Here is an 18,945-nt window from a genome sequence, read left to right as displayed (position 1 = left end):
AATGAATACATTTGGACGCCAGAATGCCAGAACGCATTTGAAAACCTCAAGAAACAAGTATCCAACATTGTTGAACTGCGACATTTCGATATCCACAAGGATATTCGAATCGAATCGTGTGCGACGCGAATCACAACGGTTTAGGTGCCGTACTCGAGCAATTAGGACAGGAAGGGTGGAGACCGATTTCATTTGCCTAACCTTATCTAAATGAGATGGAGAAAGTTAAAAATGTTGGCAGTAGTGTGGGGGGCTGAATATTTCCGAAATTACATACTGGAAAGAAATTTTATAGTAGTGACAGACCACAAAGCGCTAATCTCCCTTTTAAACGGCACAATAAGAAAAACACGACAATGTTAAGCCGTTTAACGCGTTGGTTGGACCGATTTATCCCATTTGATTTTCAAGTCGAACATAAACCAGATGCGAAAATTGGGCTGGCGGATTACTTATCACGACATCCAATTAAAGAAGCAACGCCAATTAGTACGTATGATAATATGTTTACAGTAGTGAAGATAAATTTAATACGTACCGCTCTTAGGTTTGATAAAAGTAATGCATCCAGGGGTTACAAAACATGCAATAATATATCCAAGAGACCGCATATCAAAGCGAAAATCAAACAACCTATAAATAGATTGAAAGTGTCGTCACGAGATCATCCGGTAGAGGGCGGGAAGTCATGCGAGCGAGAATCGACCAATCAGAATTGAACACATGGTTTAAACCAACGGCTACGCAACTTACCTAGTAATTTAGTCGGTGCTATTACTCAATCGAAGGAAAGTTGTTTTAAATTATCAAATTCAAAAATTCACAATTCAAAAACTCAAATCGAAATGGACAAAAGTATGAAAAAATGGCAGAAGTTTTTAAAACAACAACCAAGCTTAGACAGTAGCAGTGACGAAATAGAAGAATTACCACCGAATTTAAACTTAGAAGCAATCACAAAAGAAACAAAATCAGTCCGAACAAACACTGTCCCATCGTTACCATCGGCATTCAAAGGCGAGACAATCCCACCAGTGGACTCGAAATTGGTATGCATGTCAATAATAGCCCGTAATTACAAAACTGTAAGCCAGATTACCTCACTTCCCGATTTGTTCAACTTAAAGTTTAATCACGTTTCTGATTACGTAAAATGAGTCAAATTACGTTTCTGACCCCCAACTTAGCGCGATTAGAGACTTAATAATTACGAAAGATCCAAATATCCACGAAAAAATTACTGCTATGAATCGCTTTTACTCTCAATTCGTTAATGATTTCTACGTCAAAGAAAAAGTCGTTTGGATGGATGAAAAACTCGTGATACCGATGAACCTCCAAACTGCAATTAACAATAGAATCCACGCTTACCACCACGGGAAGAACAATATGTTCGATGCCGCAAAAGACGTCTGTTATCCCTACCTTTACCGGTCAAAAGCCGAGAACTGCCCTGAATGCACCGCCGCCGGTAAGAACTCAAAAACGATTTTAAGTGAAATTCAGCTCGGAAATATACCTGAACCGAAGGAACCCAACGAATCAGTCCAAATTGATTTTTGGGGCCCCATTAACTATTTAAATGAATCCCGAAAATACGTGTTAGTGGCGGTCGATCGGTTTTCTCGTTGGCCATCGGCGATGGTCTGTGGAAACAACCGGTCTGATAAAATAATGAAGTTTTTAAAAAGTTATATAACAAACCACGGGGTGCCAAGGAAAATTCACCTAGACCAGGGGACAAGTTTTATGTCAAACGAAATTATAGCAATCTGTAATGGGGAGGGTATCGAAATCATAAAATCACCAGTAAATGATCACCGGGCAACTGGGTGCGTAGAGCGCACCATTGGTAGTCTTAAAAACTCAATACTGACTTTCGTCCAAGAAAAACAACCCGAACCCTTAGAGAAAATGATCGAAAGGGCCCTTGGTGCTCTCAGATTTTCGAAGAATGCGACACTAAAAATCTCGCCCTTCGAGGCGCACCATGGTCGCGAAGCAAACACTGTCCTAAGAAACCTTACAAAAAAAACATCTCTCCAAAATCTGGATTGGTCGCGGGTAATAAAAACGAAAAATGCTTGTTTAGATGACGCCGACTCAAATGAGAGGGACATGCCACACCCTGCTGATACAAACTGGAGCGTAAGGTCAGATCTGGCGTACGACCTTAAACAATGAAGCTGACAAATGAGCAAACGGAAAATCAGGACGACGAACCGTCCGTACTGAAATCCGCAGGCACGAGCGGACAACCGGGACCCTTTGGATTGTTATTCCAGCAAACCGGAAACCGGAATCTGAAAAGGTATGAACAACTTCGTTCTAAAGTCGAAGCAGAAAAGGCTCATACGTTAACTTTAAATAACAGGGTTGTTCTTAGAAAATTGGGTGTGGCCATGAAGCCAAAATCGAAGAATTCAAAAGCGGCCTTACTACAAGCGGTCCTACCACCACCGACTCCGCGCAAAGTGAAAGAGCGGGCAACAAAAAAAGCAGCTACCGAAAAACAGCGGAAGCAAACCGGGCGCCGATTCGAAAACAGTGGTTCCGAATCGGAGGACAGTGAGGATCTACCGATTATCTCGGTCAAACGGACAGTTCAAACACCCGCGGAGGCACAAGCAGGATCAGCACAAGCGAGCGAACAACCAGCAACCAATCCAGTACCAGACACCGGAAGCGATCAGGATACGATCCCGGCACTAGGCGGCGAAATGGAAAGAAATCCAGGGGACCCAACATTGTCGCATCCAGGGGACCAAACATTGTCGGTACCCACGGAAAAGAAGAAGAGAACAACACGAAAGGCCAGGCTGTTATCGTATAGCACTCGAGAAGATAGTCAGGACGAGACAGCATCGAAAAGGAGCGGGAGAAAAAGAACAGACGTGACAAAGATGGGAGGGGTGATGATCTATTTCATCAGCAAGAATGACAAAGAGTGGGGAAAAGTAACTCAGAAACTTAAACTGAAAAACAAAACTATTTAAAGCCCAGGGAGAGGGTTGGTCATTATTGGACTAAAAACTCAAAACGTTTATCACCACTAAGTGATCCTTTACTTGCTAAAAATCCGTTGTTAGTAAATTTGTTAAGTATCTTCAAAACGTTTCAGCCAGTAATTTTCTTCAGCAATAACTTAGAACCAACATCCAGTAGTCAAATTTTTCAGTCATTTAAAGTTTCATCTTTTGAAGGGGAAGTGTCATATAGTGTTCATTTAGTTCAACTTACAGCCATCAATCAACTGTCAATCGTGGTGCTAATTAGTCTGTTAGCAGTTGCTGTCCTTGGCATAGTCTGTCACCCTTGGTTAACCTTTAGTGTCATTCTTATTGTTAACTTTGTGAGATCAAGTTGATTATCTTTTGGAATTTACATACTGAACAATTAACGTTTTTAACAGCCCATTTTACTCGTGATCGTTGGCGCGTCTACCTCCCAGAACTGTCTCAGTTTTTCCGACTCCCTCTGATGATTTTTTGATTTTTCTCGTTCTAATGGCACTCCAATACTTCATCAACAAATGGTGAAACAACTACAATTCACAGGTGTTGGGAATAAAAGAGAAACACCAATATCCATTACATATTTTGATTTTAAATAAAACTAACTGCAAAGCTTTTGCTGCAACTGGGTCACCATTAATTGGACCTTCTAAATCATTTTGTGGAGAGCTACCTATGTTAGTTTTTCTATTCGCCGCACAATCATGTCTGATAATGACATTTTCAATAGCAGCCGCTGTTTACCAAGTTTACCTCACTGGAGTCGAACAAGACCTTCATAAATTGAACCAGACTTACATTGGTCAAACATGCATAAAACTTTCACACCAAGTGTATCGAACTTGTTGCTGATTTAGCTTTAAATTGGACACATTAGGTACAAAAAATGAATCATCAAATAGCTGGAAGTAGAAAAAAGTAAAAAAAAAGTTTCTCAACAAAATGTTTCAAAGGGATTATGGTTAACTAATTTACATTTTTTCTAAGCTAGACTCCCAGCTTTTGATGATTTCTGACTTAAACTGTGACCTAATTTTTCAGATGCACTTAACAATAATAAAATAAATATATGTGTAAAATTTTTATAACAATATAATTCTGGAGGTAAAAAAGCTCAAAAAATAAAGTCAATACCTCATTAGATTAATCAAATCCGTTAAAAATTTAGTTTCTCTGATGCATCTGTCTCAAGTATTAGGATACTTTAATTTAAAAATATAAAAAGGTCACGTTGGTTTTGCCGAAAACGCTTAAGTCGGAACATGAAAACGCTGTTGTGCAGCAAAAGTTGGGAAACGAAAAATCACCAATCCGACTGAATAAACCTAGTGATTCGCAAAGAGTGTAAATTATTTCATGAGTTATAGATAGAAGTCAATTGATTTTTGTTAAATGCGGTTTTAAATAAGTAAATCAGTTCAATCGTAGATTTAGTTCAAGTAGAAAGCTGAGATGTCTTTTTTAGGCTTCAACATTCCGCCTCCCTTGAAGTGTCTTCAATTTTCAGATCGTTATTATGTCTGGATATGACTACCCATTTACAGTGTATGAGACGAAGGAGAGGAAGAGTAGGGCGGAGTCGGGTAGAGCACCACGTCTGCCTCCACATGGCGAGGTGCGAATGTCCAGTAGGCGGGGCGCTGTCGACCGGGAGGACCTGCAGGGTTTCTTCGATGCTGCTAAGTATCTGAGGAACCTTGGTTCTCAGCAGAAGAAACTGGTCCGCTATGGTGTTCTTGAGAAGGGGAAAAGTTTGTATCTTCCATATGCGTGGTGCCATGCAGTTCTGTTTCTCTGCGACGAAGAGAGGGTCTGCTGCATGTACTATGCGGAGATGCAAACTCGAGTTTCCTTGGTAGCATCTGCGTGGAAGCGCTGCCAGCGACACTGCAGGGTCAACAAGCGAATAGGACCAGATGACAGCGAATCGCATGACAGCGAATGACTGTTCAACGGTAATTATGTAAACAATTATTCAATAAATGAACTAAATGTGACTGCACCATAAGTAAGGAGTATACAAGTGAAGTATTAACGGTACGAGTCATGAGCGAAAGTTTGTCCTAGCTGTTTTCAGACAATAATTACATTTTGGGTCATGAGGGTACAACCTCAAACGAATTTTAATGCTGGGAATTTAAAACATTGGGAATTTACATGAAAAAGGTCAATATGAACGATTCAGACCATAATGCATTGCATAGGGGGTAATTTAGGTTCCTACTTTCAAAAGGGTCATGGGGGTACTACCACTTAAAATTTGAAAACTGCACATTTTTGATATTTTTGCAATTTTTAGCACTATAAAGTTCTTGTTTTAAATGAACTGCACATTAGATATGACTTGGTTGCTATACTGGTAGCTTCCGCAGCTTCGCGACTGGGCGTATGTATTCACCAGTTGTGGTCTTCACTTTTACCACTCGAACAATCGAGTCATTTCCAGGATAAACTTCTATGATTCGTCCAGTTTTCCATTCTAGCGGTCGTTCACTGTCTTCGGCAAGTAGGACTAGGTTGCCAACTTTAAATTCTGGGCCATCCGTGAACCATTTTTTCCGTATTTATAGCGTTATGAGGTAATCCGTTTTCCAAACTTTCCAGAAATCCTTGATCATATTCTGTAATAGTCGATATCGTACATTGGTTGAAACTTGGATGTCAGCAGAGGGAAGAGTTAGCAATGATTCCCCTATCAGAAAATGAGCGGGTGTCAGCGGAGTTGGGTCGTTAGGATCACTTGACATTGGATACAATGGTCGTGAGTTTAAGACAGCTTCAATTTGATTAAGAATTGTAAGAAATTCTTCAAAACTGAGACGTTGCAGTCCTATAACTTTTCGCATATGTCTCTTCATACTTTTTACAGCTGCTTCCCAGAGTCCTCCGAAGTGAGGAGCACGAGGAGGGATGGTGACGTATTCAGTTCCTTGGCTATTGACGAAACTAACAACTGATTTGTCCGTTCCATTTTTGTCGAGCAGTTCCTTGATTTTGATCAGATCATTTCGAGCCCCGATAAAATTGCTTCCATTGTCACTTAAGATCTTCTCAGGTTTGCCACGGCGTGCAGTAAATCGTTTCAATGAAAGAATGCATGCTTCTTCGGTTAGACGAGTAACCATTTCCAAATGAATAGCTTTTGTCGCGAGACAAACAAAGACGGCAACATAAATTTTTGAGACCCCTGCTTCCTTAATTTCAAAGGGACCAGCAAAGTCTATTCCACATTGAGCAAATGGTTTTGCGGGTGTTATTTTTTCTCTAGGAAGATCAGCCATGAATTGAGAAGTAGGTTGCTGACTAAATCGGACACATCTCATGCATCTTCTAATGAACTGTCGAACTAGATCACGGCCTCCGATTATCCAAATTTCCTCTCTCATTGTGTTCAGTACTAATTGCCCCCCGCCATGAAGAGTAGGGATACTAAATCAGATTTTTTCGAAACGAGTATTGGAAACTTCTTGTCTGTTGGATAGTTTGATTGTGAAAGTCTGCCTCCAACTCTTAGTAGATCGTAATCCTTGTCGAAAAACGGACTAAGATTGAGTAGTTTCGATGTTTTACTCAGCTCCCTTATCACCTTCAGACAATTTAGCTCTGATTTGAAGTGTATTTCTTGGTCTAAACGAAGAATTAACATTTTTGCCATGATTCTATTTTTAGGACTAAGACAATCTTCTTCAAGTTGTACATCAGATGTCCGCTTAGATCTGAGCCGCTTCCGATAGTTTGTCGATATTCTATGCTAAAGATGTTGAACAAATGATAGTACATAGCATGCGATGCGTACTGTCTTGTTCCAAGTGCTGTGATCCTTTAAACGAAAAATTCCATCCGTCATTTCTTCGTTTTGAGCATGATTTGCGAGAACAGTTCGAATTTGTTCACTTTCTGCATTAGTCTTGGCTTTGACGGTTCGTTTTTCAGGTGCTTCAACTAGAGATGGTAGTAGGTTGGGCCAGTGCCTTTCATCCTTGGTCAGCCAATCTGGTCCATTCCACCAGAGTGAGGAAGATATTAATGTGTCAGCTAATACACCACGAGAGGCTAAATCAGCTGGATTTACTGCTGTTGGCACGTGTTTCCAATCACTTCTGGGTAGGGTCTCTTGTATTTGTGAAACTCTGTTTGCAACAAAAGTGTTCCACGTTCTTGGAAGTTGAGCAAGCCTTTGCAAGACAATTGTTGAATCAGTCCAGGCGTGTGAAGTTATCTTGAGATTTATTTTCCTCAAAATTGAATGAACTGATTTAAGAAATTTGGTAGCTAAACTTGCACCGCAGAGCTCTAATTTGGGAACAGAGATTGCTTTGACCGGAGCAACCTTTGTTTTGGAGGTCAGTAGATACGCAAAAGTTTTGCCATCATCATTGGTAATTTTTGCATAGATTGCGGCTGCATATGCTTTTTCGGAAGCATCACAGACTACGTGAAGTTGAACCTCCTTTCTTGGATGTGAGCTCATAGATCTTGGTATCTGTAGTTCCAGTAGTTAAGGCAAAGTTCCGGTGAGCTCATACCATTTTTCCTTGGATTTCTGATTGACTTCAGAATCCCAATCAAAACCTTGGACCCATAGCTATTGCATGAGACTTTTGAAATTGATGATGAATGGAGCTAGCCATCCCATCGGATCAAACAATTTTGAAATTGTGGACAGAAGAGTCCTCTTTGTAAGCAGTTTTAGCTCTGGTAAGGCAGTTGAAAAACAAAAGATGTCCTTATTGGGCTTCCAACTGACTCCTAGCGCCTTGATTTTGTATTCGTCAGAGAAAAGTTCCAGCACATCCGATTTTTCGCGGAGATGTTCTGGCAATCCTTCAATTATTTTAGCATTGCTTGAAGTCCATTTTCGTAGAGGAAATGCATGAGAGTTCAGCTCTTCGCATAAATCAGAGATGAATCTTTCTGCTTCATGCTTATCATTAGCGCCACCAAGAAAGTCGTCTACATAGAAACAATTTTTGAGACTTTCTTTGATCATTGGGTTCTTAGATTGATCTGCTACTTCATTGAGGCATCTTGTTGACTGGAAAGCTGACGAAGCTATTCCATATGTAACACGTGTCATCCTGAGATGCTTGATTTCATCCGATTTATTTGATCTCCAAAGTATGCGATGGAAATCCTTCGATTTGTCCTCTAGAGCAACTTGTCGGTACATTTTTGCGATATCTGCTGATAAAGCAATTGGGTAGAACCTGAAGCGCATGATTATCGAGTAGAGGTCGTCTTGTACCGTGGAATTAACCATCAAAGTGTCGTTGAGTGATTGTCCGGTTGATGTTGTTGCAGATCCGTCGAAAACTACACGTAGCTTTGTGGTAGTAGAATCTTCCTTGAAAACGCAGTGAAGTGGCAGATAATATACGCTATCAACTGGCTTTTCGATTTCTCCAGGTGGTATGTACTCCATAGGCCCCATATCGAGAAATTCGTCTATGAATGCGGTATAGCGATCTTTTAGTTCTGGATTCTGTTCCAGTCGTCGCTCGAGATAATTGAATCTGCGTTTTGCTTGTGCTAAACTGTCGCCAAGTTGACTATTGGGCTTGAAAGGCAGCTGCACGGTGAATTGTCCATTTTGTACTATGGTTGTTTCCTTAAAGTGAGATTCACATCGATCTTCTTCTGTTGTCGTCTTTTTGAAATCAGGAATTTCTTCTAATTCCCAAAATTTCCTTAGACTATCGCCAATAGACACATGAAATGACTTGAAGAAGGTTGTTGGAGGACCGGGTGTTTTGCCGCTAATCATCCAACCAAATAGAGTCTCACGTGCATAAAGCTTGTCTGTAAGCTTAATCTTTTCGCAGCCAACAATGTCGTTGTAGACATCACAGCCTAGGATTATATCGATTTCCTTTGGTTTATCAAAGTCTGGGTCCGAGAGCTTAAGACGTGTGATATCCAAACTGTTCGGTATATTCATCCGTTCTCTGGGCAGGTAGCCAGAAAGTTTTTGAAGAGTGAAGGCTTCAATATGTAGAGATTGATTCTGAGAATCCTTTGTTTCCAGATTGACAGAACCAGATTTCACAGTTTTTGCTCCTCCGCCAACTCGAGTTATTTGAAGAGTCAATTTCTTGATTGGTAGCTTGAGTCGGTTAGCACAGCTGGTTGTAACGAAACTGCATTCAGATCCGCTGTCCAGTAAGGCTCGACAATTGTGATAACCGCCATTTGCAGTTTTCACCTCAATTAGTACAGTTCCCAGTATGGTAGTAGCACTGGTAGTACCCCCGTGACCCGCAAACTTATTTTCAGGTCCCGGTTGCTTGTTTGGGTCTGTATGGATGTGAAGTAACGAGTGATGACCCTTTCGACAGGTTTGGCACGTTGACTTCGACTTGCACTCATGATTTTGGTGTCCAAGGGACAGGCAATTGAAGCATAATCGCTTTGATTTGGCTTCTTGTCTTCTATTGGAAATAGACATTTCCTGAAATTATGTGCATTGATACACGCGGTGATCACCACTGCAGCATGGGCAGATGATCGTCTTAACAGAGTTTGTGTGGTATGTCTGTACCTTGTCATCTCTCTTAGAGTTTCCAGATTGGTCTGAATTTCCTTGATGATTTTTTCTATGAATTGAAGGTAACTGGAGGTCCTTCGTAGCTTCTAGGGCGCGAGATCGTTCCTCCAAGAACTTCTTCATCTGTTTGATTTTTGGCACGTCACTTCCCGCGCAGGATAGTTCCCATTGTCTTCTAGTTTCAGGATCTAATTTCTAGGCCAAAACGTGAACCCAGATCAAATCGCATTGTTCAATTTTTAGTCCAAGTCCTGTCAGTGTCATCGTGTTTTCCGTGTAGGTATTAATCAAGTGACGTATTGCAGCGGATGACTCATGCTTCATTGGAGTGAATTCAAAAATTGCTTCCAAGTGAGCGTGTGAGATCATCTTGACATCAGCATATCGATCCTTTAGAAGTTCCCTTGCGACTGAGTAGTTCGCGTTTGTAGTAGGCAAGTAGGATAGCAAACGAAACGGTTCATCCTTGAGGGCACCCTTTAGGTATTGCAGTTTCTGAACATCAGACAGCGCTGTATTTGAGTGAACTGCTCCATCAAAGGAATCTAAGAAAGGTAGCCATTGATCATACCTTCCGCTAAATGTTGGCGAATTCAGTTTCGGCAACTTCAGGCAAGTATCTTGGTTTCGGCCAGCACCACGTTGGGAAGTGGATTTGTAGGATCCTGTTCCGCTTGCGCTGTCTTCATCTTTGACCGATTCAGTTGAATTTTTTCCTCGGTCATCTAACATAGTTGTGATCATTTACATCAAACAATCTACTTGAAGGTAGATTTTCTCAGCTTCTTCCAATTCAACTTCAACTGCATCTTCATCATCGTTTAGAACATTTGAAATTTGCTGATTAAGCTCTTCCAGTTCCTTTTTTTTGTTCGCACATCGTGAGATTGGCCTTGAGAGTTCCAATTTCCTTGTAGGTTAGAGCAGATGCCTCTTTGTTGAAGATTGCTGAGACGGCATTTTCCGATCGGGTAATGACACCGATGTTAGCACTTCTTGATCGCTTCAAAGCAGGAAGAGTGAGCGTCACGTTGCTCATGTCACTAGCAGGTGATGACATTTTTAACTTTCCTCTTTGTTTCTAATCTTTGGTTCGTTCGTGAGTCGCGTTGCACCAAAAATGTTGTGCAGCAAAAGTTGGGAAACGAAAAATCACCAATCCGACTGAATAAAACTAGTGATTCGCAAAGAGTGTAAATTATTTCATGAGTTATAGATAGAAGTCAATTGATTTTTGTTAAATGCGGTTTTAAATAAGTAAATCAGTTCAATCGTAGATTTAGTTCAAGTAGAAAGCTGAGATGTCTTTTTTAGGCTTCAACAAACGCTTATCAAACTTGCCGATATTGGTTTAAAAAACGCGAAATATAACAAATAATTCCTCGTTATTTTTAATGTGAACAGCTACCTGTAACGATAATATTTTTTATTAAAGATAATTTTTGAAATTTTAAAATTATCAGCAGATGCCCGCTGTAGAATGATAATAAAGCTGGAATCGCCCAAGAAGTGTTTCGGTTAGACATAATTTATTGCGCAAAAGATCTATGAACAGCTTTCTGGCCTGTCTAATCAAAGTACCTTTTTCATATTACCCCTCATTCCAGACTGAGTTTTATGAGCGACATTTTTTTTGCGCGACTCGGCCGTTTTTTGTGTACTTTCAAGAACTTTCTTCTAGTATCTCTATGCCAGCCGAAGTTGTCAGTCGGTGAAAGACCTGAAGCTAGAGGTCAAATGAGAGCTCGTCTTCAGTTACTCTCATTGCCATGGAATGGGTCACTTACACTATCCGACGTTCTAAACGTGAACGCGTTTCTACTATGCTAAGTTCCTCTCACCGCTTACTAGAAAACATTTAATACTTGGATTGATAACACTTGCTAATTGCAAGAGTACTTAATGTCAATCATGATTTGAATCTCAGAAAAGTTACTTCGAGTTTTGACTTGGGTTTTCGCTCACTCAAATGTTTGTTTTTGAATCCGAGTTTTTGGAAAAACAAACCAAAAACATTATTTATAGTTCTGTAAATAGTATATAGGAACCTCTTTTAAGAGAAAAGATACTGCTTTCTCGACTCACTTCATTTGTTTAAAGTGATATATTCAAGTTGCAGGAAAGTCTTTCAATTTCTGGTCCAGTAGCGTGCAGAAGTGTGGGGGCTGGGGTGGGGGGAGCAACCATTCCTCTTTCAAATCCAGTTGCTAAACTTCTTCAAAGGTTCTTTCCTTTTGTACTATGTTGCCAAACTTAATTGTTGTCGACCAACCTTAAAGATTTTCCAAAGGCGCCTTTGGCACCAATACAAACTTAATTTGTTGGGGAGCGCGCGCCGAAAAAACCTATTTTTTTACCCACACGTTTCAAAAGTTTCCCTGCAATGTCATTTCTGGCCTGTTTTTTTTTTGTGTTGAAAAAAAAACTTTTTTACGGCGTGGATTTATTTGTCCAAATAGCATTTTCATAGAGTTTTAGCGGAGCTCAGAAAGTTGATTTGGTGGAACTAAAAGAAAAGGTTGATAACATCTGCGAAACACCACCACTAAAAAATTTGACACAGCACTGGCACGATTTTCATTTAAAACAAGAAAAATTTGTGGTTTTTCATGGAATCACGACGGAAAGAGCTTAAATGTGCTGCCCGAAGCTCGACATTTATATACGACATTAATTTTTTGTGGTAAAAATACAAAGCTTCCATCTGATGTTGTAGTTCGAATAATAAATTTGAATGGTTTGTTTTCCGCCCTTGCTTATGTTTTATTTTGAGAAAGCTGTTTTCGGGAAAAAAAGGGATACAAATTTGAGAGTCGCTGTTTTTTTTGTTCAATGTCAGTTTGTTAGAATTTTCCTTTTTGAAGTTATTTCGCAATGGTGTTTGTGCTGGAAGCGTTTTCTATAGTTGCGTTAATATTGACATGCCATCTGTGCGACTATAAGTTGCTGTCATGTTGCGTCATCGAAGGAATGAACACTAAAACTGTATGCGTTTCTTTTTTACCATTTTTATATCCTTTTTTTGCCATTGATAAGCTTAATTCTACATTTTATTTAAGCGCTTTGAAAGTTTGCTAACTTCCTTGTTTTCATAAAATTTTTGTATGTTTACACTATAACCGATCTATAAACTACAAACTATACTGAGAACTATGTCTATAAACGGACCGGAGTTCGAATACTGGCAGAATAAAAAGCCTCGATACATCAATTTGAAACGACAATCTAAAGTACATGTTGATTTTAAAAACCTTACCACGTCTGTTTCTGAGCCGGATTCGAACCGCAGTGTGGTGATTGTCGAGACTTCAAATGGGAGACTGTTTGAATTAGAGTGCACAGAGGTGAACAGGGTGCAAGAACTGTTTGATGTGGTTGTGCAGCAGTTGAATGTAGTCGAGCATTTTTATTTTGGCCTCGCGTGGGTTAATGAGAAGGACGAGTATCTCTTCTTGAATCTCAAACACACACTCAAGGTGAGTTCTAATTGCGTTCGATCAGCGGACAAACATCTGAGTAATTGCGAGCCCAATTTTTGTGCTTAAGGTTACAGAATAGGTTTTTTTGAGCGTTGATTTTGGGTTAAGCTTCGATGACCTTTCTACTCTGAAGAGCCAATTTTTAAGATGAAATCAATCAAAAAGATGAAATTTTGCTCGTCTGAACTAAATTAGTTTTTGGGAGATAATGCGCTTCTGACGCAGAGTCTTGATTTTTTGTTGATCTTTTGTTTGGAAACTCAAAATTGTATCAGAATTCCATGATTCGGTATTAGAACAGATTATGCAGACTAATATCCTTACTTTACTATGTTTCCGTGGACACTTAACAAGAACAGGAGAGATAAAGTTAACTTCGAGGAATTAAACAGCATTTCAAAGGTTAACTTGAAGGAATGAGATAATATTTCAGGAGGTGGCACCTAAAGAATGGCTGTCAGGCAGTGTGCCCTCTTTCAAGCTCCATTTCCTCCTCAAATTCTACCCCTCAACTAACTCTCCATCTGCAGTAGAAAAGACAGATGGAGAGGAGTGCATTAAGAGTGAGTGCACTAAGCATCTGTTGTACTGGCAGACTAGAAGGGACATTGTGAGTGAGAGACTCGACTGTTCCGAGGTGGATTCGATCCTCTTCGGGGCTATCGCTCTCCAGGCAGAGTACGGCGACTACACTGGACACACTGCAGACAACACAAACGTCAGTCTTTTTTGATCTGTTTACAACTTATTTGTTCATCATTGCCATTTGAAACTGTCTAACATTAGCAGGCAAGTCCCATCTTTATTGACCGCCACTCCCTCCTAATTTTTGCATGACCCTTTTTTCTGTTTTACTCACCCATTTTAAGCTGTTTAATGCTTCAAAAAATTCGGGCTTTAAGTATCATACCTCATACGTCTGTTTAGATACGAAGTTATGTTTCTGAGAGCATCGTTGAGTGGTTCGGAGAGGACGAACTGGTATCCGAACTATGCCGAGTGCACAGAAACTATTTCGGCTACGAGAGATCGGAGGCACAGAGTCTCCTGATACGAGAAGCTGCCAAACTTCCCGACTTCGGCTGCTTCTACTATCAACTTGGCGATGGAAACGAAGCTAACTTAGTCGCTGTGTCTTCTTCGGGACTTCTCGGAATTCTGGCGAATGAAAGCGATTGGGAGCGAAAAATTGTTTTCACGCACGACTGGAACGAAGTCTTAAGTGGAAGTTTGGCCGACGGGGAAGTGACATTTTCAATTAAGTCATCGGAGAATAACAAATTACGGTTGAATTTCAGATCTGATCTTTTCAAGGCTCTTTATTTTAGCCAACTGTGTAATGTATTATTCAAACTAAACCGCGCGATCAAAATTCAGAGAAGTGAAGCGGAAACTAGTGAGAAAATGCGGATGACATTTTCAGTCGGGAGTCTCTTCGGGTCTTTAGATGAAAAATTTGCTTCATTCAACGAAAAGAAAAGAATCAGATTATATTTATCCGGAAGAAACGATACAATTTACGAAAATGCAACACTTAAAAATGACAATAACATTGAAGAAAAATCAAGAAAAGGCAATTTTGAAACAGACACAAAAGAAACTACTCAATCACCAAAAACACTTAGATCGCCTCCAAGTTCAAATCAAAATGGAACGGTACGCAGAGTTGAAACCATTCATCTGGAGTCAATTGGCAACATTACAAATTGTTTAACACTCAAACATGGCAAAAGTGACAAATCAATTTACATTGACAGAGTTCTTCCAGGTTGTGAGATTTCGAGTCAAAATGGTAAAGGGGTTGTCGTGCCTGAAGACAGGGTTCTTGCCATCAATGGTATGAGCTTAGAAGAGTCAAATTTGACTGAAGCTAGAAATTTGATTGCAATTTCTGGTTCCAAAGTTGAACTCATAGTATCTCGCTTTCAAAAAGCCGAAGGTCAATTCTTAGAGAACGAAAATATATCTGTGAAAAGGAGAATAAAACGTGGTGAAAGTATTGCATTTGACTTTGAGTTTATGGATTCGGGATCAGAAAAAGGGGACAAAGGCGGCAATGTCTCACCCGAAAAACAAGAAGAACAAGATGGTTCTCCCAAAAGTTACCTGTCATTGAACAATAGCTCAACTAAAGACGAAGTTTTTCTATCACCTTTGGAGACTTCACCGAACAATCAAGTTTCTTCATCATCGCCAGGTAACAAGATCAATCAAGTCAATCATGGAGACTACTTCAAAGTTGACCTTGGTCGCATTAATGGTGCATTAGGAGTTGTTCTATGTGACAATCACTCTCGAAATGGCGTCTTTGTGAGAAGTTTGACAGCCAATGGATCTGCCGATTTAGACGGGCAAATAAAACCAGGTGATCGGGTGTGTAAGATACATGGAAATTCAGTTGACAATATAGACGCAAAAGAAACGGTTACACTTCTGCGAAGCGCTCCTCAAGTTGTGAGAATTGAGTTGCAACGATGGATGTTGCCTATCAATGAGTACCAGCCAAGACCTCCTCCTAGTTATGACTCGTTTGTAAACAAAAACAACACTTTCTTCGTGACTTTGACAAAAGAGGAATCGAGAGGTGATGAGGATGTTGATTCTTTGGGATTCACTGCTTCCGGGTTTGCTGACGTGCCTTGCGGAACATCCGAGGAATTAATTCCAAGAATTCGTCAGCTTCAACTGGGAGGACCGGCTCAAAGAGTTGGCGTGATTAGAAATGGTGACGTTATTTTAGGTGTAAACGGTTTTCCGATGAAAAACCGGCCATATGATGATTTTGTTCACACAGTGCGCGCATCAAAAAGAAACGTCTGTCTTGAACTATGCCGACCTTTGCCGGGAGTTTTAATACATACTTCAAAATGTCATGTTAGAAACCAAGCTAAGGAAACGAAGCAAAATCCAAGCAATCAGAATAAAACCACCGCAAATCTCAGGAACTTAGAAATTCCAAATTTTCATGAAGTTCACGAAGAGTCACAAATTCTTCAGATGAGCGTCCAGCTTCATAAATTGGCTGATGAAAGCATGGGAATTGTTTTCAAATCATTGAACAGAGAAAAACAAGAACGAGACTTTGCAATTGTTAAACGTATAACACCAGGTAGCTTAGCCGATATTCAAAGTGATTTGAGACCTGGCGACTTGATTAGTGAGTTACGTTTTGACAGTCCTAGTTTTACAGTCAACGGATCCAAGTGTGATTTCTTAAACAACAGCGGGACTATGAAGCTCATCAAGCAGTCTGAAGGAACTGTTCAGTTAGATATTCTCCGGAAAGGGGAGCAGTTTGAACACTTGGAGAGTTGTTCACTTCAGAAGCTAGTTTGTTCATGTCTGCTTGAACGAGTTTCGGATATTGAATCAGTGAAAAACGGAGGTTTTTCACGTTGGCCAGTCGTCCAATCGAGAGCTTCGGATTATGAGAGAACGAAACCCGACTGTTTGGTAATTCAGAAAAGAGGTATAGAGAAACCCTTGTTCAAAGTCAAAGGTCAGTTCTAGTCATACTTTTCTGAAAGTTTAAACTATGGTTCAACGCAGGGGCGGATTTAGGGGGGGAGGGGTGACGCCTTTTTCTCAGAGATTCGAACCCCTACCAATCCAAAAGGTCCGCCTTTGTACTATTTGGAGGTATCAACTTTTGGCGATGGGTCCTAAAAAACTTCTAAAGGCGCCTTTGGCGCCAATATATTCTAAATTTAAAGGGGGAGCGCGCCGAAAAAAAAAACATTTTTTTGGTCTGTTTTTTCAAAATTTTGCCTGCGGCGCAGGATAATTTGGCCAAAACAAGGTCTGCTTAGTGCTTTGGGATAGCTCGGACAATGGAAAATCAATTTTGTTGACCTGAAAAAAGTCCAGAAACTTTTTTGAAAATCTGCCCCCTCGAGAAAATCCTAGACCCGCTCCTGGTTAAACTTTTTTTTAAAATCTTTTTTGCCTACAAAAAGCAATAGCCATATCGGAACTCAAAACTTGTCACGACAAAAGTTTTGTTTGTGACTCAATGAGAGTTTACCCAGCTTTTGTTGGCTTAGTTGCAGCTCATTGAAAGTTTCTGATGATTTTTTTAATGCCGAAAATTTTACTACTGGACGGATTTTTCTCAAATTAAACATCATTCGAGACAAATTTATGAAATTTTTGTAATTGTGGTTTTTGTAATTGTTTAACTTATAGGCTATCGTTTCATCGTTTGGCTGCTAGGTGGAAATGCTATGTTTGTGTGGTGTTTCAAGTGGTGAGCTTCTGTGTCGAAATTGGAAGTATGAAAAAATCAAAAAACCTATCTTGCATTTTTGAAAAAAATGACCAAGAAAACGAAAACAAAATTAAAAAAATCAAAGTTTTTTTGAACTTTTGAAGTTATTGATTACAAAAAAGCGCTAAAAACTCAAACAAAACTAATGTTCTTTGGGTAAAACTAACTTTTCACCTCATAACCTATAGATTGTAAGCTTTTAAGCCGTTTAAAAAAGCTATTATAAGCCTGCTGGCTCGCTTTATTTGCTCGAATTAAGACTTAATACCAAAAATTTCAAACAGTGTGAAATTCTTAATGTCGTTCGACTTACGACTGTATTTTTAATGTCGTTCGAATCACGACTGTAAGGGCTTTCATATGTTATATCACTCAACTCTCTCCGATGTTTATTTTTAGATAATTTTGCGTGGAAAACAAAAATAAGAAAAAAATTAACCACACCCGAATACAAAGTTCCTCCCAATTTTTCAAATGAATGGAGCAAAATGACAAACAACAAACAAAATTTGTTCGGAAAATAATTCTGTTCGGTCAGTTGTAAGATTCTGTCAGTTGTAAGATTCTGATAAAAAATGTTGTTTTAAAACTTAGGTGCGACTCACTACATAGGAGGAAATCTCGCCCGAAAAGTTCGAGATACAAAAAACTCAGTTCTGTCCAATGAGTGGAAAGTTCAGTTTGAAGAGATGAACCTTGCAACTATGCAATCCAACGGTTCAAGCGACTATCCAAACATTGAATCAAAAGAGGACTTCTTGCTGATTGATTACTATTTCCCTCTGCAAACCGCTCCATCGTCTTACATTTTGGATGAGAGTCCTACTGATCAGAATATTCTAGACTTCTTGAACATCATCTGGAAACAGGACGTCAAAGTGATTGTTACTTTTGACGAAACAGGTCTCCTAACATATGTTCCAGAAAGTCTAGGCGAGCAATTAACATTTGACGATTTTGTAATTTATTTGAAACAATCGGAGGAATCTCAAATTTCCAGCTACAAAAAGTTGCAAATCAAGCGAAGACAATCAGGCAGCTCAACTGAAGTGCAAATTTTGACCTTGAAAAATTGGAGTTCCGAACATGTTGAAATGATGCCAGCTACTTCAGAAATTATCCAATTTGTCAACTTAGCCCGGATGTTATTGCAACGCTGCGAACAAAGCTCTACATTTCTGGCTGTTTCAGCTGATATTGACAATCAAGCGTCTGTAATTACAATACTACATGTTTTATTGCGCACTGTTGAACTAGACCATGAAGTAGATTTGCCCAAAGTAGTGGGCAACTTCAGAGAATATCGTCCTTCTATATTGTGGAAGGAAGAAATGTTTAAATTTTTGTACTTGTGTTATATTGCACTGCTTGAATCAATTGAATCCTAAATAGATCAATTAAAAAGATTTATTTTTTTTGATTTTTAGCTTATTTTTAATTGTCATTGAAATCATCGAGATTTATATTATTGACAATTTGTTTTAGTTAAGATGAATAACATACTGTTGAACTAGTTTTATTTTTCCGACTTTCGAAGAAAAATGCTCGGTGTGGTTTTTTATTCAGTCAATTTTCACCGATCTAAGTAATAGTTTTTGACTAAAATTTTTAAAATTCCATTGATGATATCAACTTCTTGAG

The 18,945-nt window shown here is 39.5% G+C and overlaps 3 protein-coding genes across 3 annotated transcripts; 1 reads left to right on the top strand and 2 right to left on the bottom strand.

The window, feature by feature from the left end:
- Window positions 1–5,578: 5,578 nt before the first annotated feature.
- Window positions 5,579–6,139, bottom strand: LOC134848807 (uncharacterized). Its single transcript, XM_063866319.1, has one exon. It carries the CDS (start codon window positions 6,137–6,139, stop codon window positions 5,579–5,581), a length of 561 nt encoding a protein of 186 aa, XP_063722389.1.
- A 272-nt stretch (window positions 6,140–6,411) lies between these two features.
- On the bottom strand, window positions 6,412–10,618 carry LOC134848806 (uncharacterized). Its single transcript, XM_063866318.1, has 5 exons — window positions 10,437–10,618; window positions 9,553–9,733; window positions 7,758–9,462; window positions 6,909–7,049; window positions 6,412–6,641 (listed from the first exon to the last, which is right to left on the bottom strand). The coding sequence occupies exons 1-5, from the start codon at window positions 10,616–10,618 to the stop codon at window positions 6,412–6,414; spliced, it is 2,439 nt and encodes an 812-aa protein (XP_063722388.1).
- A 1,981-nt stretch (window positions 10,619–12,599) lies between these two features.
- LOC134848805 (tyrosine-protein phosphatase non-receptor type 13-like) lies at window positions 12,600–18,692 on the top strand. The gene is made up of 4 exons (XM_063866316.1): window positions 12,600–13,034; window positions 13,471–13,755; window positions 13,965–16,536; window positions 17,899–18,692. The coding sequence occupies exons 1-4, from the start codon at window positions 12,711–12,713 to the stop codon at window positions 18,690–18,692; spliced, it is 3,975 nt and encodes a 1,324-aa protein (XP_063722386.1). The 5' UTR covers window positions 12,600–12,710.
- Window positions 18,693–18,945: the final 253 nt, after the last annotated feature.

The sequence above is a fragment of the Symsagittifera roscoffensis genome, chromosome 6 (genome assembly GCF_963678635.1).
Source record: "Symsagittifera roscoffensis chromosome 6, txSymRosc1.1, whole genome shotgun sequence".
NCBI classification, from domain to species: domain Eukaryota; kingdom Metazoa; phylum Xenacoelomorpha; order Acoela; family Convolutidae; genus Symsagittifera; species Symsagittifera roscoffensis.
The sequence above is the reverse complement of the archived record's forward strand: the minus strand, read 5'-3'. Positions and strand labels throughout refer to the sequence as shown.

What these genes read in the sequence shown, in the direction of transcription:
- LOC134848807 (XM_063866319.1), bottom strand. Translation starts at nt 6,139, where the DNA reads ATGGTTACTCGTCTAACCGAAGAAGCATGCATTCTTTCATTGAAACGA.
- LOC134848806 (XM_063866318.1), bottom strand. Translation starts at nt 10,618, where the DNA reads ATGTCATCACCTGCTAGTGACATGAGCAACGTGACGCTCACTCTTCCT. An exon ending in CTCAAGGCCAATCTCACGAT is followed by an intron (nt 9,734 to 10,436) that starts GTGCGAACAAAA and finishes TCCTGAAACTAG; the next exon opens with AAGACAATGGGAACTATCCT. An exon ending in AGCCAAGACTAATGCAGAAA is followed by an intron (nt 6,642 to 6,908) that starts GTGAACAAATTC and finishes TTCTTCGTTTAG; the next exon opens with ACCAAGAAATACACTTCAAA.
- LOC134848805 (XM_063866316.1), top strand. Translation starts at nt 12,711, where the DNA reads ATGTCTATAAACGGACCGGAGTTCGAATACTGGCAGAATAAAAAGCCT. An exon ending in ACACTGCAGACAACACAAAC is followed by an intron (nt 13,756 to 13,964) that starts GTCAGTCTTTTT and finishes ACGTCTGTTTAG; the next exon opens with ATACGAAGTTATGTTTCTGA. An exon ending in ACCCTTGTTCAAAGTCAAAG is followed by an intron (nt 16,537 to 17,898) that starts GTCAGTTCTAGT and finishes TTTAAAACTTAG; the next exon opens with GTGCGACTCACTACATAGGA.